This window comes from Bubalus bubalis, chromosome 4 (assembly GCF_019923935.1).
Source record: "Bubalus bubalis isolate 160015118507 breed Murrah chromosome 4, NDDB_SH_1, whole genome shotgun sequence".
Taxonomy (NCBI): domain Eukaryota; kingdom Metazoa; phylum Chordata; class Mammalia; order Artiodactyla; family Bovidae; genus Bubalus; species Bubalus bubalis.
Window position 1 is genome coordinate 37415958 of NC_059160.1, and position 27683 is coordinate 37443640.

The 27683-nt window shown below is 39.4% G+C and overlaps 1 protein-coding gene and 1 long non-coding RNA gene across 8 annotated transcripts in view; one reads left to right on the forward strand and one right to left on the reverse strand.

Moving 5' to 3' along the window:
- Positions 1-1110, forward strand: part of ARNTL2 (aryl hydrocarbon receptor nuclear translocator like 2) — a 105967-nt gene extending 104857 nt beyond the window's left edge. For 2 of the 7 annotated variants that reach the window (XM_044941276.2, XM_044941277.2), the window contains one exon: positions 88-1090. In XM_044941276.2, the coding sequence (XP_044797211.2) occupies positions 88-464 (377 nt within the window). In that variant the 3' untranslated portion in view covers positions 465-1090. Of the gene's footprint in view, positions 1-87 lie in introns of all 7 variants that reach the window. The other 5 variants (XM_044941274.2, XM_044941271.2, XM_044941272.2 and 2 more) reach the window with 5 other exon arrangements.
- On the reverse strand, positions 1-27030 carry LOC123333212. The gene is made up of 3 exons (XR_006550412.2): positions 26757-27030; positions 18213-18405; positions 1-183 (listed from the first exon to the last, which is right to left on the reverse strand). It is a non-coding gene; the product is annotated as an uncharacterized LOC123333212 (long non-coding RNA).
- Between the last annotated feature and the right edge of the window lie 653 nt (positions 27031-27683).

Consider the following 27683-nt stretch of genomic DNA (forward strand, 5'->3'; position numbering starts at 1 on the left):
AAACTCAAGAGATTTTTTTATTCAATTTCAAAATGGGTGGTAAAGCAGCAGAGACAACTCACATTATCAACAACACTTTTGGCCCAGGAACTGCTAACCAACATACAGTGCAATGGTGCTTCAGGAAATTTTGCAAAGGAGATGAGAGCCTTGAAGATGAGCATAGTGGCCGGGCATCAGAAGCTGACAACGACGAATTGAGAGCCATCATTGAAGCTTATCCTCTTACAACTACACAAGAAGTTGCTAAAGAGCTCAACATCGACCATTCTACAGTCATTCAACGTTTGAAGCAAATTGGAAAGGTGAAAGACCTCCATAAGTGGGTGCCTCATGAGTTGACTGAAAATCAAAAAAGTCATTGTTTTAAAGAGTTGTCTTCTCCTATTCTGTACAACAAGCAGCCTTTTCTCAATTGGATTGTGACATGCAATGAAAAGTGGATTGTATACAATAACCAGTAATGACCAGCTCAGAGGCTGGACCAAGAAGAAGCTCCAAAGCACTTCCTAAAGCCAAACTTGCGCCAAAAAAGGTCATGGTCACTGTTTGGTGGTCTGCTGCCAGTCTGATCCTCTACTTCTGAATCCCAACAAAACCATTACGTCTGAGAAGTATGCTCAGCAAATCGAGATGCACCAAAAACTGCAGCACCTGCAGCGGTCAACAGGAAGGGCCCAGTTCTTCTCCACAACAATGCCTGACCAATGTCGCACGACCAACACTTGAAAAGTTGAATGAATTGGGCCTCATTCACCATATTCACCTGACCTCTCACCAACTGACTACTACTTCTTTAAGCATCTCAACAACTTCTTGCATGGAAAACCTTTCCACATCCAGAAGGAGACAGAAAATATTTTCCAAGAGTTTGTCGAATCCCGAGGCATGGATTTTTACGCTACCGGAATAAACAAACATTTCTCATTGGCAAAAATGTGTTGATTGTGTAATGGTTCCTATTTTGACTAATAAAAATGTGTTTGAGCCTAGTTACAATGACTTAAAATTCACAGTCTGAAACCACAATTACTCGTATCAACCAATCAATTAGTTTTCTGATTATAAAGGAACTTTATATTCCTTATTGAAAATTCAGAAATACAAAAAACGGGGTCTGCAATCAAGGGGGTGGAGTACAGGGATGTGGCGCTCACCCCCTACCACAAATGCCTCAAAAGTACATCTTACATACAGAATAGTTCTCACAGAATGCCAACTGATCACTGGGAGAAAGCCTCTGACACCTGAACAGATAAGAGAGATCTCCACTGAGTAGGAGAAAGAGAAAAAAAGGAAATGGAATGGGTTGCCATTCCCTCCTCCAGGGGATCTTCCCAACCCAGGGATTGCACCTAGGTCTCCTGCATTGCAGGCAGATTCTTTACCATCTGAGACACCAGAGAAGCCCCCATTCCTAATGGGAACACAAAGGAGGCAGGAACCACCACCACAGCCTCTTTCCCCATGCACCTGCTGCCACCTCTGAGGGATCCTGTGCCAGCCACTACCTTGGTGGCTCTAGGAACAGGTACCAGTGGGTTGACCACACACAGAAGTGGGGCTGAAATCATAGCTAAGCCCTGGGGGCTGCATGATTTAGTGCACAGGGCTGAAATGTCTCCCTGTAGCTGCACAAACCATAGATTTGTGGTCTCTGCTGCGAGATTTGTAAACTCAGAACCTGTTGGACATCCAAGTGGACATGGGTGCTTCTGCAGCTGGGATAGGTCTGGCCTTAGCAACTGTGAACTTTGTGGGCACATACACTGGGGGCTGGGCTAGGCCAAGGTCTGCACTTCCTCCTTAGCTCCCAGGGGGTGTCTAGATGCATGACCATGGCAATCCTGGGACCTGACTTCAGTGGATCAGTTCTGGTGGAAACAGTGCCTGAGGGATACCAAAACTGATTGTCAGCATTCTCACAACTGAGGTGGGCCAAGGGCAGTGCCCACAACAGAGTACTTTGTGAGCCTACACAATGGGTGGCAGGTGCCACAACAGAGCACACTCACTAGGGGCAGAGGAATGCTCAGTGGCTCCTCTCCCACTGGGAGTATTCCAATCCCACTTACCTGGAACTTCAGCTCAGAAGCCATAGCTCAGCAATGGATTTGGAGTCTTCAACTCCAACAGCTAGGGAGCAGACCCTACCTGTGACAGGGCTGTGACACCACTGAGCAAAAAAGGGGACCAGCTGGTTGCTGGTCACCCAACACCAGTCACTCCCTCTTATCAGGGGATAATGGCCAGGACACACTGAGGAAAGAGATGGCAGGCATGCGTACTAAAACAGCCCTCATATCAAAAACACTAAACCCATGCAGGGTAAAATTGGATCCTCCCATATAAAAATAACCCTCCAAGACTATAGTAAATAATTATTTCTCCTTAACTCATAGAGCAAGAGAAATATGAGTAAAATGAAGAAGCATAGGAACTACTTCCAGTTAAAAGATCAAGAGAACTCTCCTGAAAGGACAATCAATTGAAACAGACTTCTTGACTCTGACAGACTCTGAGTTCAAAAAGGAGATAATAAAAATATTGAAGGAATTAAGAAAGACTATCAATAGAAATGCAGATTATTGTAAAAAGGCACTAGAAGTGATAAAGATGAGCCAAGAAAAATTAGGAAACTCATTTGCTGAGACAAAAGGTGAGCTACAGGCAATGAATAGCAGATTGATTAATGTGGAAGAGTGAATATGTGATCTGGAAGACAGAATAATAGAAATCACCCAATTAGAACAGCAGACAAAAAGCCAAATTAAAAAAAAATGAAAGCAATAAAAGAGACATATGGGATACCATAAAACATGCCAACCCGTGCATAATAGGAATTCCAGAAGGAGAAGAAGGAGAAAAGGAGACCAAAAATTTATCTAAAGAAATTATAGCTGAAAACATCCTACTCCTAAAGAAGGAAATATATCCATATACAGGAAGCACAGAGGGTCCCAAATAAGATGAACCCAAACTGAACTACACCAAAACATATAATTAAAATGGCAAAAGTTAAAGAGGGAATTATCAGACTTCCCCGGTGGTCCAGTGGTTAAGAATCTGCCTGCCAATGCAGGGGACACAGATTTGATTCCTGGTCTGGGAGGATTCCATATGCCATGGGGCAATTAAGCCTGCGTGCCACAGCTGCTGAGCCTGTGGTCTCGAGCCCATGAGCTACAACTACTGAGCCCACGTGCCACAACTACTGACGCCCACATGGTGCCCTAGAGCCTGTGCTCCACAGCAGGAGAAGCCACTGCAGTGAGAAACCTGCACACTCAACTAGAGAGTAGCCCCCATTCGCCACAACTAGAGAAAGTTTGTATGCAGCAATGAAGACTCGGCACAGATAAAAATAATTTTTTAAAAAAGAGAAAAAAAAAAGAGGAATCTTAGGGCATCAAGAGAAAAACAAAGACTTAATTACAAGTGAATCCCTGTAAGGCTATCACTGATTTCTCTACAGAAATATTGTAGTCCAGAAGGGGATGTAAAGATATATTCAAAGTCTTGAAAGGGGAAAATCTGCAATCTAGCTTACTCCACTCAGCAAGATTACAATTTAGAATAGAAGGAGAGATAAAGAGTTTCTCAGACAGGCAAAATCTGAAAGAATACAGCAATACTAAACATATCCTAAAAGAAATATTGAAAGGTCTTCTTTAAGTGAAGAGAAATAAGAAGCTATAGGAAAGAGAAAATCACAATTAGGAAGTGAATCACTTAGTAAGCCATTATACATATTTTTTAAAATCCAAAAAAAGTTTTTTGAGACAATGATAACCATAACAAACAGCAAAAGGATAAACATGAAGATGTAAAAGAGGACATCAAAAATAATAAAATGTGGAGGAGGAGAGTAAAAAAATGTAGATTTTTTCTTCTATAATGTGTTTGAACATATATGAATTTCAGTCCATAGCAAGTAGATATAGGAAGGGGTTAACAATACTTGAAAAGTGAAAATCAAAAACATACAATAGATTCACAAAAACTGAAAAGAAGAGAACATAAGCATAACAGAAAAGGAAATCATTAAACCACAAAAGGAAAAACAAAAAGAAAGGAAGAAAGATAGAATCCACTGGAAAACAGGTTTAAACTGGTAATAAATACATATCTATCAAAAATTACCTAAAGTGTCGATGGACTAAATGTACCAATCAAAAGACAGTGTCAGATTGGGTAAAACAAGAGCCTACAATATGCTGCCTACAAGAGATTCACTTTAGGGCAAAGGACATACATAGATTGAAAATGAGGGAATGGGAATAGATATTTCACACAAACAGAAATGGCAAGAAAGTGGGGGTCACAATATCAGGCAAAATAGACTTTAAAACAAAGTCCACAAAGAAAGATAAAGAAGGACACTATATAGTGATAAAAAGATCAGTACAAGAAGAGGATATTACACTTGTCAACATGTTGACAAAACCAGTACAATATTGTAAAGTAATTAGCATCCAATTAAAATTTAAAAAATAAAAATTAAAAAAAGGACAATATTTATGCACCTAATGTAGATGCACTCAAATACATATAATGAAGACTAACAGACATAAAGGGAGAACTGGGTCGGAATACAATAATAGTAGGAGAATTTAACATCAATGAACGGATCTTCTAGACATAATCAATAAGGCAACAGAGATCCTAAGTGATAAAATAGAACAATTAAACTTAATTGATATTTTCAGGACATTACATACAAAAAAAACAAATATACACATTCTTTTCAAGTGCATATGGGTCATTCTCTAGGACTGATCACATACTAGAGCATAAAACAAGCCTCAGCAAATTTAAGAGCGTAGAAATTATTTCAAGTACTTTTCAGATCATAATGGCATAAAACTGGAAATCAATCACAGAAAAATGAGAAAAAAAATGATTACATAGAAAATGAAAAGCATCTTACTAAAAAACTGATGAGTTGATGAAATCAAAGAGGAAATTTAAAAATACCTTGAGACAAATGACAATAAAAACACAACCATACAAAATCTATAGGCTGCAGCAAAAGCAGTTCTTAGAGGGAAGCTCATAATGATATAGGCCTTCCTCAAAAACCAAGAAGAATTTCAAATGAACAACCTAACCTCCCACCTAAAAGAATTAGAGAAAGAACAAACAAAACTGAAAGTCAGAAAAAGGAAGGGAATAACAACAATCAGAGAGGAAATAAATAAAATAGAGATTAAAAAGTAGAAAAAATCAATTAAACCAAAAGTTGGTTCTTTGAAAGGGTAAACAAAATTGACAAATCTCTGGCCAGACTAACTAAGAAGAAAAGAGAGGGGACCTAAATAAACAATAGAAAAAGTGAAAAAGAAATAACAAATGATGCCACAGAAATTTTAGAATCCATAAGAGAATACTATGAAGAATTTTATGCCAACAAACTCAACAATCTATAAGAAATAGTCAAGTTCCTAGAAATATACCACCCACCAAAACTGAATCAAGAAAAAATAGATAATCTGAACATACCAAACCCTAGAAGTAAAAAAAATCTGTAATTCTAAAACTCCCTACAAACAAAAGTCCAGGGCCAGATGGCTTCACAACCAAGTTCTACCAAACATATAAAGAAGAACTTTTACTGATCCTTATCAAACTCTTTCAAAAGATTGAAAAGGAGGGAACATTCCCAAAGGCATTCTAAGAAGCCACCATCACCCTGATACCAAAACCAGGCAAAGACCCTACCAAAAAAGAAATTACAGGCCAATATCTTTCGTGAATATGGATATGAAAGTTCTTAACAAAATATTAGCAAACTGAATTAAAAAATATGTAAAAAATCATATACCATGACCAAGTTGAATTTACTTCAGGGTCACAAGGATGGTTCAATATACACAGATCAATGTGATACACCACATCAACAACAGAAAAGACCAAAACCACATGATGATCTTAATAGATGCAGAAAGAGTATTTGACAAAATTCAACATCCATTCATGCTAAAAACTCTTACCAAAGTGGGTATAGAGGAAACATATCTCAACATAATAAAAGCTATTTATGACAAACCCACAGCCAATATAAAACTCAACAGTGAAAAGCTGAAAGTCTTCTAACTAAAATCTGGAACAAGACAAAGATGCCCACTCTCATCACTTCTATTCAACATAGTACTGGAAGTCCTACCCACAGCAATCAGACAAGAAAAAGAAATAAAATGTATCCAAATTGGAAGGGAAGAGGTTAAATTGTTATTAACATAGATGACATAATACTGTATATAGAAAATCCTAAAGACTCCACACAAAAGCTACTAGAACTGATAAATGATTTCAGCAAAATAGCAGGATATAAGATTAACATACAGAAACCAGTTTCATTTCTTTATACTAACAATGAAATATCAAAAAGGGAAGGTAAAAAATAATTCCTTATAAAATCACATCTTAAAAAAAAATACTTAGGAATAAAACTGAACAAGGAGGTAAAAGACTTATATGCTGAAAACTTTAAATGGTAATAAAGGAAATTGAAGATGATTCAAAGAAATGGAAAGATAACAATGCTCTTAGATTGGAAGAAATAATATTGTTAAAATGGCAGTATTACCCAAAGCAATCTGAAGATTAAATGTGATTCCTATCAAATTATCCATAACATTTTTTCATGGAACTAGAACAAATAATCCCCAAATTTATATATTTTATAAATATATAAAAAATATAAAAGACCCAGAATTGCTAAAGCAATCCTGAAGAAAAGGAACAAAGCAGGAGGCCTAACCCTCCAAGACTTCAGACAATACTACAAAGCTACAGTATTCAGAAAGGTGTAGTACTGGCATGAAGACAGACAGGTGGCTCAATGGAACCGAATACAGAGCTGAGACATAAACCTCACACCCCTATGGTCAATTAATCTTCAACAGAGGACACAAGAATATACAGTGGAGGAAAGATAGTCTCTTGAGCAATTGGTGTTGGGAAAGTTGGACAGCTTGCATGCAAATCAATGAAGTTAGAACACACCCTTACACTGCACAGAAAAATAAGCTCAAAATGGCTTAAGGACACATGACACCCTAAAACTCCTAGAAAAGAACACAGGCAAGGCAGTCTCTTACAATGAGAATGTTAAAGAAATCATACCAATGTTTTCTTAGATCAGTCTACCAAGACAATTGAAATAAAAGCAAAAAGAAACAAATGGGACCTAATCAAACTTATAAGCTTTTGCATAGCAAGGAAACCATACACAAAATGAAAAGACAACCTACAGAATGGGAGAAATTAGTTGCAAATGATGCAAACAGCAAGGGCTTAATTTCCAAAATCATAAAATCACATCCAATAAAATAATGTAAAATACTTAGGAATAAACCTGAGCAAAGAGGTAAAAGACTTACATGATGAGAATTTCAAAATGGTAATAAATATCCACATATTTACTTAATATCATTAAATAAATTATTATTAATATTAATTCTATTAATATCAATTGTTTATAATTCTTTATAGTACTTAATATATTGGTTATTAATGCTAATAAATAATTCTAATATGATAATGTGAATACATATTATTGTTATAATTGTTTAATATTCCAATTATTCATCCAAAATATACAAAAAGCTCATACAATGCAACAGGAACAACCACAAAAACAACACAACCAAAAAATGGGTAGGAGACCTAAATAGACATTTCTCCAAAGAAAACATATAAACACCTGAAGATGGCCAACAGACACATGAAAAGATGCTCAATGTCACTAATTATTACGAAAACAAATCAAAACTACAATGAGTTACCACCTCACACCAGTCAAAATGGCCAATATTAAAAATTTATAAATAACAAATACTGGCGAGATCGTGGAGAAAAGGGACCCTCTTACACTGATGGTGGGAATGTAAGTTGGTGTAGCCAGTGTGGAAAAGAGTATAGAGGTTCCTCAGAAAAATTAAAAATAGAGTTGCCATATGATCCAGCAATCTCATTCTTGAGCATGTGTGTTGTGTGTGTTAGTCACTCAGTTGTGTCTGACTCTTTACGACCCCATGGACTGTAGCCCGCCAGGCTCCTCTGTCCATGAAATTCTCCAGGCAAGAATATTGGAGTGGGTTGCCAGTTCCTGCTCCATTCTTGGGCATATATCCAGACAAAACTATAACTCAAAAAAGACGCATGCACCCTTCTGTTCATAACAGCACTATTCACAATAGCCAAGACAAACAGAAACAACCTAAATGTCTATCGACAGATGAGTGGATAAAGAAAATGTAATACATGCATACAATGAAATACCACTCAGCCATAAAAGTAATGCAATAATGCCATTTGCAGCTACATGGATGGACCTAGAGATTATCATACTAGGTGACTAAGTCAGACAGAGAAAGACAAATGAAATCACTTATATGTAGAATCTAAAATGTGACATAAATGAACTCAACTATGAAACAGAAATAGACCCACAGATATAAACAGATTCATGGTTGCCAAGAAGGTTTGGGGATGGGGAAAGAAAGCATTAGGAGTTTGGGATTAGCAGAGGCAAACTATTATATACAGACTGGATAAACAACATGGTCCTGCTACATAGTACAGGGAACTATATTTGATGTTGTGATAAACCATAATGGAAAATAAAATGTAAAAGGATGTATATATAACTGAATCACTTTCCTTTACAGCAGAAACTAACACAACATTGTATATTAACTGTACTTGAGTTTAAAAATGTGTAATGGTGAAAATGAAAAATAAAAAGAAATATAGAGAAGTGCTAAGAAAAAAAAAATCACCTATAATTTGCATGTGCATGCATGCTAAGTCACTTCAGTTGTGTCCAACTCTTTACAACCCCATGGACTGTAGCCTGCCAGGCTCCTCTGTCCACAGGATTCTCCAGGCAAGAACATTGGAGTGGGTTGCCATGCCCTCCTCCAGGGATCTTCCCAACCCAGGAATCAAACCCATATCTCTTAACTCTCCTGCACTGGCAGGTGGGTTCTCTACCACTAGTGCCACCTTGGAAGCCTCTTATAATCTACTACCTAGTGAAAAGCACATCTGACACTTGAATATTTCTTTTTTAGGCCTTTATATTCTGATGATTATTTAAAGTTAGAATCCTGCTGTTTAGATAATTTTATTACTCTTAATTTTTTTGTAGGAAAGTAAGAGATGGACATGGAACAACAGACTGGTTCCAAATAGGAAAAGGAGTACATCAAGGCTATATATTGTCACCCTGCTTATTTAACTTATATGCAGAGTACATCATGAGAAACCCTGGGCTGGATGAAGCACAGGCTGGAATCAAGATTGCCAGGAGAAATATCAATAACCTCAGATATTCAGATGACACCACCCTTATGGCAGATAGTGAAGAAGAACTAAAGAGCCTCTTGATGAAAGTGAAAGAGGAGAGTGAATAAGTTGACTTAAAGCTCAACATTCAGAAAACTTAGATCATGGCATCCTGTCCCATCACTTCATGGCAAATAGATGGGGAAACAGTGGAGACAGTGGCTGACTTTATTTTGGGGACCTCCAAAATCACTGCAGATGGTGATTGCAGCCATGAAATTAAAAGACGCTTACCCCTTGGAAGGAAAGTTATGACCAACCTAGATAGCATATTAAAAAGCAGAGACATTCCTTTGTCAACAAAGGTCCGTCTAGTCAAGGCTATGGTTTTTGCAGTATGGATGTGAGAGGTGGACTATAAAGAAAGCTGAGCACAGAAGAATTGATGCTTTTGAACTGTGGTGTTGGAGAAGACTCTTGAGAGTCCCTTGGACTGCAAGGAGATCCAACCAGTCCATCCTAAAGGAAATCAGTCCTGGGTGTTCATTGGAAGGACTGATGTTGAAGCTAAAACTCCAATATTTTGGCCACTGATGCAAAGAACTGACTCATTTGAAAAAACCCTGATGTTGGGAAAGATTGAAGGCAGGAGGAGAAGGGGATGACAGAGGATGAGATGGTTAGATGGCATCACCAACTCAATGGACATGAGTTTGGGTAACCTCCGGGAGTTGGTGATGGACAGGGAAGCCTGGCATGCTGTGGTTCATGGGGTGGCAAAGAGTTAGACACGACTGATCTACTGAACTGAACTGAACTGAAGAGATGTATATCAGTTAAAAGTCAGTGTTGAAAGGCATAAAATTACCAAAAAAAAAAAAAAAAAGCTTGTTTATTGCTAATTCTCATTCTCCAGAACAATCACTTAAACTTTTTTCATTGATTATGTTATTTATAGTCATATATCTAAATGTAGTTTTATTGCCACTTCTTGATTTGTCCAGGATGGGTATAGAACAGGGAACCAACAATTTATTTAAAATATTCCCCTATTATGGGACATTTAGCATGTTTGGCAAGTTTTACTATTATGGGTAATATGTCAGTTAACATCCTTCTACACAAATACATTTATTATTTAGTTTAGAATGAATTTTTTGAAATTTAATTACAGATCAAAATTGCCCAATTTCCATTATATGTGTATACAGTGTTCTTTCCAGACTTAATTTTTTTTCATTTTATTTTATTTTTAAACCTGAAACACTGACTTAATTTTTACCCAGACTAAATATGTTGATTTTTAAAAAAATTTTTGTTTTCTCAGAAAGAAAACTTTTGCTGTATGATACAGGGAACCCAAAGCCAGGGCTTTGTGACAACCTAGAGGGGTGGGATGGGGAGGGAGGTGGGTGGGAGGTTCAAGAGGGAGGGGGCATATGTATTACCTATGGCTGATTCATGTTGATGTATGGCAGAAACCATCACAATATTGTAAAGTATTTATCTTCTAATTAAAAATTTAAAAATAAAGAAAACTTCCCTTCCAAGATCATATAAGCACCCCTTCTAGGTGTCATGTGCTTTCATAATTTCACCCTAAAGCCTTCAATCTAGCTGGTTTATTTTAGTTGATAATCATACAGAAGTTTGTGTATTCTTCCCAGAATATTGCCCACTTGCTTCATAATCATTCAGTGACTAGTCCCTTTCCCTACTGTTTTGAAATGTTACCTTTACCATCTTTTAAGTTCTCATACTGTATACTATTCGGGAACCTGCTTGGAAAAGAGGTGGTGGTGGAGGTGGAGGTGGTGGGGAGGCGGGAGGGAAGAGACTTCCATACTACTGAGTTAAACTGTCTATTCTTTTGGCAGTACCAAACTGTTCAATTAAATGTAATAGTTTGATACTGATAGTGTATCACCCACTTTTCTTCCAAAAGGTTCAGAACATGACTTTCCAAAACATGCTGCTTTGGCAGATTATTTTAAGTTGAAGGCGCTTGAGAAACAGCAGATACAGAAAGGGCTCTGTGACTGTCTGATTCTACCTAAAAGCAGGATACGAAATTTCCCCAAAGAGGAAGAGAAGAGCATTCTTATCATCAGAGACTGGAAATTGATGCTGAAATGTACCTGTCCAAACAGACCATCTAAAATAATCCCAGGGACTTCCCTGGTGGTCCAGTGGTTAAGAATCAGCCTGCCAATGCAGGAGACATGAGTTCATTTCCTGGTCTGGGGAGCTTCCACATGTGGCGGTGCAAGTAAGCCAGAACGCCGTTAATTACTGAGCCTGTACTCTAGAGCCCATTCTCCTTAACAAGAGAAGTGTCCACAATGAGAAGCTCACACAGACCACAGGGAAGACCAAGCACAGCCAAACAAGAAAAAAGAATCTGCCTTACAGTGTAGGGGATACAGGTTCCAGATGTGAACCCTGGTCAGGGAGCTAAGATTCCCACATGCCACAGGGGAACTAAACTCCTGCTGGGACTACAGAGCCCACACACTCTGGAGCCTGCCTGCCACAACTAGAGAGAAGCCTGTGGGCCACGATTAAGACCAGAGGCAGCCCAAAAAACAGGTCCAGTTCCAGTTGGCAGGCAAAACATAGGTTAAACTTAAAGTGATATATATAAAGAGAAAAGAAATTTTAAAACATTACCCCAATCTTTCATTAGCTCCCTCCATTTAGTTCCTAGTCACTGTCCCATGATATACTGCCCCCAGCCAGAGCTCCTATGTCTTGTCACATCCCCACAATTTATCCTTCTTTGTGTAAAAATGGATATAAGCTTTTGGGCCTAAGAGCTTCTTTGGGTCTTCCTTTTCCATCTGAAGACTCCCATGTACACACACAAAATTAAATAAATTTGAATGCTTTTCTTCTGTTAATGTGTCTTTTGTCAATCGAATCCTCAGGCCCATCACAGAACCTAACAGAGTAGAAGGAAGTTTTTCCTCCCTCAACACTTTTTCATTCTTTTTTTTCTGAAAAGTTTTAAATATAAATATATATTTCTATGTATTTATAAATTTATAAAATCATGTCAACAGTGGTCTTTTCTGATCTCAACATTTCTTCCTTAATAAACTTTTAAATTTATCAGACTACAAATAGATCACTTGAGTTAATTACACTTACGCTACAACTGAGTCTTTCTGGAATGGTGTTGATATGTTCAGCATTCTTCTACACTTTTGTTATATATAGAAGACAGTTATTCTTGGAACAACCATCTGTCCAGTGCTACAGCTTTCCTTCCTTTAAATTGTTGACAATCTGAAGGAATAAGAATAAAATCTAAACTGTACTACATTCTTAACAGTGGCAGGCACAGTTCCTAATCCTTTTATGTGTGTGAACTGAAGCCGCCTAACAACCCTGAAGATAAATGCTGGTATGGCCCCATTTTATACATGAGGAAACTGAGTCTCAGAGTTAAATAGCTCGACAATGTCACTCTGCTCATAAGCTGTGGATTTGGATCTAGGCCTGATCTGCCCAGACTGGTGCTCTTAAGCCTGCATTTCGGTAAACCCTTTGATTTGCTGTAGGACTCTCAGGGTGTTTCTACCTTCTCCCAACCCCCTCCTTAATGCACCACTATTTTTATTTTCCTTTTTCAAAAAATATCTTTTAAATCACAAAACATACAGCAAAATGTATTGTCTTAACCATTTTTAAGTGTGCAGTTCAACAGGATTAACTCTATTCATGTTGTTATCCAATAGACCTCTAGAACTTTTTCACTATGCAAGACTGAAACTCTATACCCATTAAACAACTCCTTACTTCCTCCTGCTCTCAGCCTCGGACAACCACTAGTCTACTCTGTTGCTGTAAGTTTGACTGCTTTAAATGTCTCATATAAGTGGTGTGTGTATTCAGTCGCTCAGTAGTGTCTGACTCTTTTGGGACCCCATGGACTATAGCCCACCATGCTCCTCTGCCCATAGAATTTTCCAGGCAAGAATACTAGAGTGAGTTGCCATTTCCTTCTCCGGGGGATCTTCCCAACTCAGGGATCAAATACACGATTGTGTCTCCTACTTTGGCAGGCGAATTTTTTACCATTTGACAGAGGAGTCTGGTGGGCAGCAGTCCACGGGGTCACAAAGAGTCAGACGGGACTGAGTGACTAACACTTGCACTTTTAGCACCACCTGAAATATCTTAGGTAAGTGGAGTCATACAGTATTTATTTTTTTGACTGGCTTATTTCACTCAGCTATTGTCTCCAAGTTTCATCTATGTTGTAGCATATGCCAGAATTTTATTTTTAAGGCTGAATAATATTCCATTATATGTATACACCATGCTTTTCTTTGTTCATCCATCAGTAAATATTTGCTTCTATCTCTTGCCTGTAAAATCCCATGGACGGAGGAGCCTGGAAGGCTGCAGTCCATGGGGTCGCTAAGAGTTGGACACGACTGAGCAACTTCACTTTCACTTTTGCATTGGAGAAGGAAATGGCAACCCACTCCAGTGTTCTTGCCTGGAGAATCCCAGGGACGGGGGAGCCTGGTGGGCTGCTGTCTATGGGGTCGCACAGAGCTGGACACGGAAGTGTCCAACAACGGAAGCGACTTAGCAGCAGCAGCAGCTTGGCTATTGTGAATAATGCTTTTATGAACATGTGTGTACAAATATCTCTTCTAGATCCTGCTTTTAATTCTTTTGGTTATATACTCAGAAGTGGGATAGCTGGATTACATGTGGTAGTTCTAGGTTTAGTTTTTTGAAGAAATGCTGTGCTGTTTTCTGTATTGGCTGTCCTAGTTTACATCCCTACCAGCAATACAGAGTTCTGATTTCTCCACATCCAAATAACACTCGTTATTTTGTTTTGTTTTTCTTGTAGTCTCATCCTAATGGGTGTGAGATGATAGCTCCTTGGGTTTTTATTTTAATTATTAGAATATAGTTGATTTATCACTGTGGTTTTGATTTGCGTTTCTTTAATTATTTGTGATATTGTGCATCTTTTTATATGCTTGTTAGCCATTTGTAAATCTGCTTTGAAGAAATGTCAAGTCCGTTGCTCACTTTTCAATCAGGATATTTTTTGCTATTGAGAGTTGTAGGAATTCTTTATATTTTGGATACTAACCCTTTACCAGATACATGATTTGTAAGTATTTCCTCTCATTCTGTAGGTTGCCATGTCACTGTTAATTGTTTCTTTTGAGGCACTGAAGGTTTTAAGTTGATGCAGCTTCCTTTATCTATTTTAACTTTTGTTGTCTATGTTTTTGGTGCCTATTTACATATCAGTTGCTGAAGGATATATCCAATCTATTTGGAAAAGAAATATACTACAAATTTTAAAGACCATAGGGACATGAACTTTGAAAACTTTAGAAAATTTCTCAAAATAGGTAGTAAGGAAATTATATTTACCAATCATTACCTAGCAAATATGAGGAGCTAACTTACACAATTATATAGGAAGAAATGGGGCAAAGAAGAACCATACAGATGGTTTTTGCCTTTTTATTGAGTCAGCTACTTTATGTCTTTTGATTGGAGCATTTAGTCCATTGACATTTAAAGCAATTATTGATAAATATGTACTTATTGTTATTTGTTACTTTATACTTGTTTTCTGATTGGTTTTGTCATTTTCTGTTCTTTTTGTTTCTTTCTTGTGGCTTAATAATTTTCTTTAGTGATATCCTTTCTTTCTAGTTTTTGATTTGTGATACCATGGGGTTCATAGATATTGAACTATATTTACCTGTTTTAAACTGGTAGTCATTTCAGCTCAAACACATTCTAAAGGATCTACATTTTTCACTCCCCTCCCCTATATTTTGTGTTTTTGATGTATTTTACATCTCCCTGTTTATCCCTTCACTCTTTATTGTATTTATAGTTGATTTTACAATTTTTTCTTTTAATTTTTTTGTCTTTTAATCTTTTTACTAGCTTATTTAAGTGGTTGACCCACAGTCTTTGCTACATGTTTGCCTTTACTCCTGGGATTTCCCTTTCCTATAGAGTCTTACTTATAGTTTTTTCTTTTCCACTTAGAGAAGATCCTTTACCATTCCTTTTAGGGTACATTTAGTACTGATGGACTCTTAGTTTTTGCTTATCTGAGTTTTTTTTAATCTCTTCTTCACTTCTGAATGAAAATCTTGACAGGTAGAGTATCCTAGGTTGTAGATTTCTCCTGTTTAGGACTTTAAATATATCATACAACTCCCTTCTGGCCTGCAAAATTTCTGCAGAAAAGTAAGCTGATAGCCTTATGGGCATTCGTTCACATACAACTTTGTTTTTTCTCTTGCTGGTCTTAGGATTCTCTTTAACTTTTACCATTTTAGTTATTATGTGTCTTGGTGTGGGTCTGCTTGTGTTCATATTATTTGGGATTCTTTGTGCTTTCTGTGCTTCCTATACCTGTGTATCTGTTTCCTTCCACAGGAGTTTAGAAGTTTTCACCCATAATTCCATCAAATACATTTTGACCCCATTCTCCCTTCTTCTTCTGGGACACCTATAATGTGAATGTTGGTATCCTTGATGTTGTCACAGAGGCCCCTTAAAATGTTCTGTTTTTAGACCCAATCAAAAAATGGGCCAAAGAACTAAACAGACATTTCTCCAAAGAAGACATACAGATGGCTAAGAAACACATGAAAAGATGCTCAGCATCACTCATTAACAGAGAAATGCAAATCAAAACCACAATGAGATACTATCTCAGGCCAGTCAGAATGGCTGCTATCAAAAAGTCTATAAACAATAAATGCTGGAGAGGGTGTGGAGAAAAAGGAACCCTCTTACACTGTTGGTGGGAATGCAAACTAGTACAGCCACTATGGAGAACAGTGTGGAGATTCCTTAAAAAACTGGAAATAGAACGGCCATACAACCCAGCAATCCCACTGCTGGGCATACACACCAAGGAAACCAGAATTGAAAGAGACACGTGTACCCCAATGTTCATCGCAGCACTGTTTACAATAGCCAGGACATGGAAGCAACCTAGATGTCCATCAGCAGATGAATGGATAAGAAAGCTGTGGTACATATACACAATGGAATATTACTCAGCTATTAAAAAGAATGCATTTGAATCAGTTCTAATGAGGTGGATGAAACTGGAGCCTATTATACAGAGTGAAGTAAGTCAGAAAGAAAAACACCAATATAGTATATTAATGCATATATATGGAATTTAGAAAGATGGTAACGATGACCCTATATATGAGATAGCAAAAGAGACACAGATGTAAAGAAAAGACTTTTGGACTCTGTGGGAGAAGGCGAGGGTGGGATTTGAGAGAATAGCATTGAAACGTGTATATTATGATATGTGAAATAGATTGCCAGTCCAGGTTCAGTGCATGAGACAGGGTGCTCAGGGCTGGTGCACTGGGATGACCCTGAGGGATGGGATGGGGAAGGAGGTGAGAGGGGTGTTCAGGATGGGGAACACACTTACACCCATGGCTGATTCATGTCAATGTATGACAAAAACCACTATAATATTGTAAAGTAATTAGCCTGTAATTAAAATAATTTAAAAAATGAAATAAAAATATAAATCAGCCCAAAAAAATAAATAAAATTCTTCTATATCAAAAATAAAATAAAATGTCCTGTTTTTTAAATTTATGTTTTTTGGGGTTTTTTTTGCTGTTCCCATTGGGTGATTTCCATTATTCTATCTTCCAGATCACTTGTGTTCTTCTGTATCACCTAGTCTGCTTTTAATTACTTCTAGTGTGTTTTCCATTTCAGTTATTATATTCTTCAGTTTTTTTTTTCTAGTTCCTCATTAAAATTCACTGTGCTCATCTCTTTTCCCTAGCTCAGTTAGCATTTTTATTACTAATGCTTTAAACTCTGAAATTTATATTTTTGATTAATTAATTTCAGTTTTTTCCTTGTTCTTTCATTTTACCAATTCCTCTGTCTTCTCATTTTGCTTAGCTTTCTCTTATTCTGTGAAATTAGGGAAAACAGTTACCTATCCTGGTCTTGAGGGGTGTCTTTTTTTGTGGGAGTGTCCCTATGTAGTCTGCGTCAGCCCAGTGACTTTGGTGAAGAGCTGGATCTGAAGTGAGTATGAGCCACGCCTTCCCCCAGGGTGTGCTGGTAGCAATTACCTTGGAAGATGGTGGGGCTGGAGATGAAGGGGCTAGAGCCAGAGCCAGGCATGAGCCAGGGCTTCTTCTCTGAGTAATGACCATTATCATCCCATTAAGGGCAAGCTGGGTCCCAGGTGTCCGGAGAAGTCCTGAAGATCAAGTCCCAGCTGGTTGTCTCCCCTCTGTGTGTGTGGTCTTTTCCCCTCTCAGCACTGGCACCTTTGCCCTAGAGGGGAGCAGTGCTGGAGCAAGGGGGGCTGGAGCGGGCACCCAGTGTAAACTGGGACCTGCACGGGGGTGGCTCTGGCACACCAGTTCCAAATTGCTCCTAATCTGCTGCCTCTACACGTGCCAGGATTGACTAGCCTCACCCGGTTCAGATTCTGTGCCAGGCCTGAGCTAGCGTCATCCTCCACAGCTGTGCACTCTGCTTCGGCCCAGCTGCCTTTACCCTAGTGTTGAGCAATGCCATGGAGCACAAGGGGGCCAGAATGGGTGCTTGGCTGGGGCTGGAGCAGGGGCTGGGTAGTCACAGGAAACTTCCAATCCGCTTCACTCTGCCCAGAGTGTGTGTGCTCTTCATGAATGAACTCTAGGTTTCTTAAAGCCTCACTGTCAGTTCCACTGGTTTTCAAACCACGTAAGGAGATGCATCCTCCCAGCGTTGGACCCCAGGGTTGAATGCGCAATAAAGTGGTTTGAACTGCTCGCTCCCCAGGGAGGATCTCTGAATCTGCGTGATCTTCCTACTCTTTTGTGTCCCCTCCTAAGGACCCAAGTTCCTAATGTGATTGCTTCTCTTACCTTCCTATTCCACTCCATGTGGATCATTCTCACAGTCTTGGTTGTAGAAGGGTCTTTCTGCCAGTCTCCCATTGGTTTTCAGTGAGATTTGCTCCACATGTAGATGTATTTTTGAAGTGTTTGTGGGGGGAAGGTGAGCTCTGGTTCCTCCTACTCTGCCATCTTGATCTCCTTCTATTTAATTTTTAATGACCTAGAAACCAAGAATTTTTTTAAAAGAGTATCATATCTCAAACCAGGAATGAAAATTTCAAAAATGGGAGGGGGAAAAAGTTTTAAAATACAGTCCTACTTTTAGTGATTGTCATAAACCAAAATGATAAAAAAAAGATTGAATAAATAAATAAAAGGGGTGATATCATTATTAATAAGATATCTACCTGATATTTTATAACAAATGAGAAACATGGCCACTCAATCCCCTACCTAGAGTCCGACTCTAGGTTTTTATGTGTTATTAGAGTTTTTAGAGTTATTTTAACTCTAGATTTTTATGTGTTCACATAGATACAGTTCTGGCAATTTTATTACATTTATTAAGTTGGACCTTATCAAGGATTATAGAAAACAAATTGGCCCTTAAAAATCATAGCAGCAGTGGCTATGAAAGTGCAGGTTTGCAAAACATCTTAAGGCTTAATGTTTTTCACTTTCAGATATGTGTATGCACAGGAATATCTGTTAAAAGAACTAAATCCAGCCTTTTTCTAACAGAGAAACATGCTATATGGTACAAAACCTTATAAAGAACTGACTTTGAAAACATAATTTAACATGTAAATAGAATTCATTAAAACAAACGTAAAACTCCACAATGGTTCTAAATATTTGGTACTAAGTAACATCAGCATCACCTGGGAGCTTATCAGAATGCAAACTCACGGGCCTGCCCCCAGGCCTGCTAGTTTAGAAACTGATTTAGGAATGAGGCCAGGCAATCTGTGCTCTACCAGACTTTCCAGGTGATTCTGATACATGCTAAGGGTCAAGAATTATTACTGTATTTCACATGTGCTATTGGTTTGGTCTATCTTACCTAGACTCGTGGGTTTCCCAGATGGCACCGTGGTAAAGAATCTGCCTACCAACGCAGGAGACATGGATTCGATCCCTGGCTTGGGAATATCCCCAGGAGAAGAAAATGGCAACTGACTCTAGTATTCTTGCCTGGGAAGTCCCACAGACAGAGTTTGGTGGCTGCAGTCTATGGGCTCACAAAAGAGTCAGACACGACTGAGCAACTGAAACAACCTAGACTATTTGAGTCATCTCATTCTGTGTGATCTTGATAATCATGGAATTTCCCCACATTTGAGCAAAACACAGAGGCTGTTTTCCACTATAACATCTAATGAGCAATCAGAAATGACCCACCCTCTGTAGCAAAAGAGAGTATAGAGGTTGTCTCTATTTTTAGAGCACAAAAAGATTTGCTAGCATTTTCAGGAAAACAAACCAGCTATAAAAGATCCATTCTCTTATCTTTAGATTTTGATGATGACTTTATAAATAACAAATCAAAGGGAAAAATTACAGGATAAGAATATAGTGTAGCTATGAAATTGACTAATTATCTGAGCCAGCCTGAGAAGAAAATAGTGTAGCTATTCTCCAGCTATGAAAACAATCCAAACTTGTATAAATAGAAAGAGGACATTTTAAATAGCGGAGGCTGCCTCCAAGCCTTATAGATAAGATGGCATCTTTGCTCTAGAGAATAAAGGGACATCCCACCCCCAGGGCAGACTCAGTGGCTGAGCCTCTGTAGGAGGCTGTCTGCATCTGGTACCCGGGCCAGGTTAAATAGCTTAAAGGCTCTAGTCACAGCCACAACATTCTGAGGGGTTTCTAAAATCGAACCCCCTTTCATAGACCTTCACATTCACTCTCAAAGTAGTATGAATGGGGCTGAAAAACTGAGTTCCCTAACCAGGCATTTAAAAAAAAAATCCCGGGTAGTGTTTCCATCTAGGGAGACACTTCATAGTTTGACATTCTCTCTAGGGTAGAGTTTCTGTATCTTATCACTACTGACATTTTAGTGGGGGGCTATTTTTTGCTGTGGAAAGGTGTAGGGTGCTCAGTAGCACCTCTGGCCTATACCCACTAGATACCAATAGCAACCCCTATGCGTGAGTTCTAAGTCACTTGAATCATGTCCAACTCTTTGTGACCCCATGGACTATAGCCCGCCAGACTCCTCTGTCCTTGGGGTTTTCCAGGTAAGAATACTGAAGTGGGTTGCCATTTCCTCCTCCAAGGGATTTTCCCAAGCCAGAGATTGAACCCAAGTCTCTTACGTCTCCTGCGTTGGCAGGCAGCTTCTTTGCCACTAGTGCCACCTGGGAAGCCCAGCAACCCCTATGGTGATAACCAAAAGACGTCTCTAGATGTTGCCAATTTTCCTTTGGAGGAAGAAGCACAAAATCCCTCCTCTTTATCCCAAGTTGAGGACCACTGCTCTAGAGAGATCATTTCCCTTTTTATGTTAAAAGTGGGTAGGAAAAAAAAATTACCCTTCCTGTTCTTTATCTTCATTAAAACCACCACTCCTTTGATTCCTCTTGTTCTTCTTTATTTATCTTCACCCCTCACACATCCTCCCCTCATGCTCAAAACACACCAAGTCTTTCAGTTCAGTTCAGTTGCTCAGTCGTGTCCGACTCTTTGCGACCCCATGAATCGCAGCACGCCAGGCCTCCCTGTCCATCACCAACTCCCGGAGTTCACTCAGACTCACATCCATTGAGTCAGTGATGCCATCCAGCCATCTCATCCTCTGTCGTCCCCTTCTCCTCCTGCCCCCAATCCCTCCCAGCATCAGACTCTTTTCCAATGAGTCAACTCTTCACATTAGGTGGCCAAAGTACTGGAGTTTCAGCTTCAGCATCATTCCTTCCAAAGAAATCCCAGGGCTGATCTCCTTCAGAATGGACTGGTTGGATCTCCTTGCAGTCCAAAGGACTCTCAAGAGTCTTCTCCAACACCACAGTTCAAAAGCATCAATTCTTCGGTGCTCAGCCTTCTTCACAGTCCAACTCTCACATCCATACATGACCACAGGAAAAACCATAGTCTTGACTAGACGGATCTTTGTTGGCAAAGTAATGTCTCTGCTTTTGAATATGCTATCTAGGGTGGTCATAACTTTCCTTCCAAGGAGTAAGCATCTTTTAATTTCATGGCTGCAGTCACCATGTGCAGTGATTTTGGAGCCCAGAACAATAAAGTCTGACACTGTTTCCACTGTTTCCCCATCTATTTCCCATAAAGTGGTGGGACCGGATGCCATGATCTTTGTTTTCTGAATGTTGAGCTTTAAGCCAACTTTTTCACTCTCCACTTTCACTTTCATCAAGAGGCTTTTGAGTTCCTCTTCACTTTCTGCCATAAGGGTGGTGTCATCTGCATATCTGAGGTTATTGATATTTCTCCTGGCAATCTTGATTCCAGATTGTGTTTCTTCCAGTCCAGTGTTTCTCATGATGTACTCTGCATATAAGTTAAATAAGCAGGGTGATAATATACAGCCTTGATGTACTCCTTTTCCTATTTGAAACCAGTCTGTTGTTCCGTGTCCAGTTCTAACTGTTGCTTCCTGGCCTGCATACAGGTTTCTCTAGAGGCAGATCAGGTGGTCTGGTATTCCCATCTCTTTCAGAATTTTCCACAGTTTATTGTGGTCCACACAGTCAAAGGCTTTGGCATAGTCAATAAAGCAAAAATAGATGTTTTCCTGGAACTCTCTTGCTTTTTCCATGATCCAGCGGATGTTGGCAATTTGATCTCTGGTTCCTCTGCCTTTTCTAAAACCAGCTGTTCAAGCTGGAAGTTCAATCAGGAAGTTCACGGTTCACGTATTGCTGAAGCCTGGCTTGGAGAATTTTGAGCATTACTTTACTAGCGTGTGAGATGCGTGCAGTTGTGCGGTAGTTTGAGCATTCTTTGGCATTTACTTCCTTCCAAATCTGGACTAGTCCTCAATGTTATCATTTCACCTACTCTTAATCGGTGGTCAATGCCCTCAACCAATGGTCCCCAACCCTGGATCAATTCAGCTCTCTGTTGACCCCACGTCTACACTAGGGCTAACAAATACCACTTAAGAAAATCACTGGTCTGCGTAAATTCATGGTCTACCACTCGTGAGCTCAGTGAGGCAGCCTAGGGTTCTTATTTCTCTTCACCCACGTCCATCTACCTCATCTATCCTCACCTTGAGTGGGAAGTTCATACACACATTGGAAGGGTGTTTAACATGAACAATCACAAAAGGTTGTTTGGGTTTGGTCTTATTAATACTGAAGATTGAAGAATGGAACATGTTGAGGGGTGGTAGAGAGTGTTGTATTACTATAAGGAGTGACCCACTGAATGGAACCACACTCACCCAACACAATGAGCCAGGAACAGTCCTTTCCCAGCCCTGAGCCTGAGGGGCACATTCAGGATGGATCTAACAGGAGAAGCGAGGGATAGGGAAAAAATGAGGTGGGGCTAGAGAAAGAAGCCAGAGAGAGAATGAGCTATTGGATGAGCCTCAGGCTGACTCTGTGTAAGTTTGTGACCAGACAGGCCAAATAAAGTTTTACTCCATCTATTTCACAATGTACAACTAAATCAAAATATTACATTGTATACCTTAAATATATACAGTTTTCATCAATCATGTCAAGAAAACTAGAAAGAATTATTGTAAACACTAAGAAAAAAACAAATAAAAAATCATGTTTAGAATGCTACATGTATAACAAACATTTTGTTTTAACCTAAAAAGTGTGCTTCTATTTGTTAATATCCTGAGTCAGGATCAAGGAATTTTTGATGGGGTCCATTACCCGGAGTTCTGCAGAAACCATTTGTGTTGTCCAATTTGAATTTGTTTAGGTGAAGCAATCTGAGTGAAAAAATCCGACTAGATTTTTTTTATGGGGTCCAAATATTTAAAGTTGCCTTACCCACACCTACTTTAATAAAAAAAAAACAGAAAAGAGAAACACATTTGAATATTTTTTCCCCAAAGCCTAGCTTTCGTAAAAAGAATCATTCCATTCTCCTTCTATCACTTCACATCATCCAGTTCAGTGAGTACAGCTGACATGAACAAGTCGCAGAGCGAAGACATCTTTTGGCATCCTGTGCGCAGGGCTCCTGCCACACTCTACATCCTTCCATGGAGCCCACCTATTCACCCACATGCACGGCAGTCCCTCCCTATCTAAACAGAGAAGGGCTTCTCCTCTTGGTCCAAGGAGCCCCTCTCCTGGACTCCACATCTAGTCTCCCAACACAGGAACCACAGTCTGTCTCCTCTTTTGTTTTCAACATCCTCCTCTTTTCTACCTCTTCCTTTGGGCATTTAAACCTACTCTATTGACTCTTGTTAACAACACAGTCATCCTTAGGCCCATGTCATCCTCTGCCCAACTCTCCATGGCTTGCCTGGAGTCCATGCTACCTGCCTTCACTTGCTCACCTCCAAAGTACTTTTTATCTCACACACCTCGCTGAATTTTTCATCAAGGTGACCAGCGACCTCCTTGCTGACCCTAGGGTTCCTTCCTTTTGTAATATTTGTCACCAAAGACACTTCCCTTCCCTTTTGGAATCTGCCTTCCTCAGCGTCTATGACACCTTACTCCTGCTTTCCCTCTCAGCTCTCTGGCCATTCAAATGTTGCAATTCCTTCAACCTACAGCCATGAAATTAAAAGACGCTTGCTCCTTGGAAGAAAAGCTATGCAGCTAAGGAAGGCAGTCACCATCTGCAGTGATTTTGGAGCCCCCCAAAATAAAGTCTCTCACTGTTTCCATTGTTTCCCCATCTATTTGCCATGAAGTGATCGGATGAGATGCCATGATCTTAGTTTTCTTAATGTTGAGTTTTAAGCCAACTTTTTCACTCTTCTCTTTCGCTTTCATCAAGAGGCTCTTCAGTTCTTTGCTTTCTGCCATAAGGCTGGTGTCATCTGCATATCTGAGGTTATTGATATTTCTCCTGGCAATCTTGATTCCAGCTTGTGCTTCCTCCAGCCTGGCATTTCACATGATGTATTCTGCATAGAAGTTAAATACCGGGTGACAATATACAGCCTTGATGCAAAGAAGTAGAGGAAAACAACAGAATGGGAAAGACTAGAGATCTCTTCAAGAAAATCAGAGATACCAAGGAAACATTTCATGGACAGATATGGTATGGACCTAACAGAAGCAGGAGATACTTAGAAGAGGTGGCAAGAATACACAGAAGAACTATACAAAAAAGATCTTCATGGCCCAGATAATCACAATGGTGTGATCACTCACCTAGAGCCAGACATCCTGGAATGCAAAGTAAGTGGACCTTAGGAAGCATCACTATGAATAAAGCTAGTGGAGATGATGGAATTCCACTTGAGCTAGTTCAAATCCTAAAAGATGATGCTGTGAAAGTGCTGCACTCAATATGCCAGCAAATTTGGAAAACTCAGCAGTGGCCACAGGACTGGAAAGGGTCAGTTTTCATTCCAATCCCAAAGAAAGGCAATGTCAAAGAATGTTCAAACTACCACACAATTGTACTCATCTCACATGCCAGCAAAGTAATGCTCAAAATTCTACAAGCCAGGCTTCAACAGTAAGTGAACAATGACCTTCCAGATGTTCACAGTGGATTAAGAAAGGCAGAGGAACCAGAGACCAAATTCCAACATCCATTGGGTCATTAAAAAAAGTGAGAGAGTTACAGAAAAACATCTATTTCTGCTTTATTGACTACGCCAAAGCCTTTGACTGTGTGGATCACAACAAACTGTGGAAAATTCTTCAGGAGATGGGACTACCAGACCACTTTACCTGCCTCCTGAGAAATCTGTATGCAGGTCAAAAAGCAACAGTTAGAACTGGACATGGAACAACAAACTGGTTCCAACACGGGAAAGAAGTACATCAAGGCTGTATATTGTCACCCTGTTACTTAACTTCTATGCAGAATACATCATGTGAAATGCCAGGCTGCAGGAAGCACAAGCTGGAAGCAAGATTGCTGGGAGAAATATCAATAACCTCAGATATGCAGATGACACCACCCTTATGGCAGAAAACAAAGAAGAACTAAAGAGCCTCTTAATAAAAATGAATGAGGAGAGTGAAAAAGTTGGCTTAAAACTCAACATTCAGAAAATGAAAATCTTGGCATCTGATTCAATCACTTCATGGCAAATAGATAGGGAAAAAATGTAAACAGTGAGAGACTTTATTTTGGGGGGCTCCAAAATCACTGAGGATGGTGACTGCAGCCATGAACTTAAAAGACCCTTGGAAGAAAAGCTATGACCAACCTAGACAGCATATTAAAAAGCAGAGACATTACTTTGCCAACAAAGGTCTGTCTAGTCAAGACTATGGTCTTTCCTGTGGTCATGTATGGATGTGAGAGTTGGACTGTGAAGAAGGCTGAGCACTGAAGAATTGATGCTTTTGAACTGTGGTGTTGGAGAAAACTCTTGAGAGTCCCTTGGACTTCAAGGAGATCCAACCAGTCCATCCTAAAGGAAATCAGTCCTGAATTTTCATTGGAAGGACTGATGCTGAAGTTGAAATTCCAATACTTTGGCCACCTGATGCAAAGAACTGACTCATTAGAAAAGACCCTGATACTGGGAAAGATTGAAGGTGGGAGGAGAAGGGGACAACAGAGAATGAGGTGGTTGGATGGCATCATGGACTTGATGGACATGAGTTTAAGCAAGCTCTGGGAGTTGGTGATGGAAAGGGAAGCCTGGCATGCTTAAGTCCATGGGGTTGCAAAGAATCAGACATGACTGAGCAGCTGAACTGAACTGATACAATCCAGAAAGACCTTATTAATTTCAACATGTGCAAAATGTAATTCATCCCTTTGCCCTTCCTCTTCAATCAGCTTTTCCTCCACTGCCCCTTATTTTCCTATAGTCACAAGACTTACCCAATTTCCAAACCAGACAGCTGTAAGGCATCATTGACTCATTGTGCCCCTCACTTGATACATCTGATCAACCACATCATCTATCTGATAAATATTCATCTATCTTTATTAATTCTATATAGGTTAGAGTTTCCAGTTTAGCAAACAAAAATACAGGACATTAGTTAAATTTTAATTTTAGACAAGCAATGAATAATATTTTAATATAACCCATACACTGTTTTGAACATACTTATAGTAAAAAATTATTTGCTGTTTATCTGAATTTCAAATATAATTGAGCATCCTATATTAATCTTAGTTCAATTTCAATGATTCATACCACTACCTTATTTTAGAATACTAAAAAGTGAAACAGAAGCCACAATTGCAAAACTGATAACTTGCAATACAAGCTATCAAGGCTCAGTTTGTTACAGCAAAAACTTGTTCAGACCCACACGTTCAGAGATAAGAGCACAAAGTGTTTTAACAGTAACTCTACAAGAACTACAGTGTTCCAACAAGACTACTTACTGTTCCAAAGTGTCTTAGCACCAGCTGCCATAGCAAAATTCTATAGATTAGGTGGCTTGAAAAACAGAAATTTGTTTAATTTACCATTCTGAATGCCGGGAAATCCAAGGCAGAGGTGCCAACATGGTTAGTTTCTGGTGAGAGCTCCCTTCTGGCTTGTAGACAACTGCCTTCTCACTATGTCCACATATGTAGTGGGAAAAGAGAGAGAGCACGTGAGCTCCCTGGCATCTTTTCTTCAGCTCAGTTCAGTTGCTCAGTCATGTCTGACTCTTTGGGACCCCATGGACTGCAGCACTCCAGGCCTCCCTGTCCATCACCAACTCCCGGAACCTACTCAAACTCATGTCCTTCGAGTCTGTGATGCCATCCATCCATCTCATCCTCTGTCATCCCCTTCTTCTCCCACCTTCAATCTTCCCCAGCATCAGGGTCTTTTCCAAGGAGTCAGTTATTCACATCAGGTGACCAAAGTATTGGAGTTTCAGCTTCAGCATCAGTCCTTCCAATGAAAATTCAGGACTGATTTCCTTTAAGATGGACTAGTTGGATCTCCTTGCAGTCCAAGGGACTCTCAAGAGTCTTCTCCAACACCACAGTTCAAAAGCATCAATTCTTTGGCGCTCAGCTTTCTTTATAGTCCAACTCTCACATCCATACATGACTACTGGAAAAACCATAGCCTTGACTAGATGGACCTTTGTTGGCAAAGTAATGTCTCTGCTTCTTAATACGATTTTCTTACAAGTATGCTAATACTATTATGAGGTCCCCACCCTCATGACCTCATCTGAATGGAATTACTTCCCAAAGCCCCATCTCCAAATACCATCACATTGGGAGCTGAGGATTCAGCTTGTAGATTTGGGGGGGACACAATTCAGTCCACAACACAGAAGCTTACCTAGTTTGTAACTTGGACAAATCTGCCCAAATGTCACTTACAAATATCCACCCAGTATCTACCCCATGACTAACCACCATCCTAACCTCCCTGCCTTAAGACCCTAC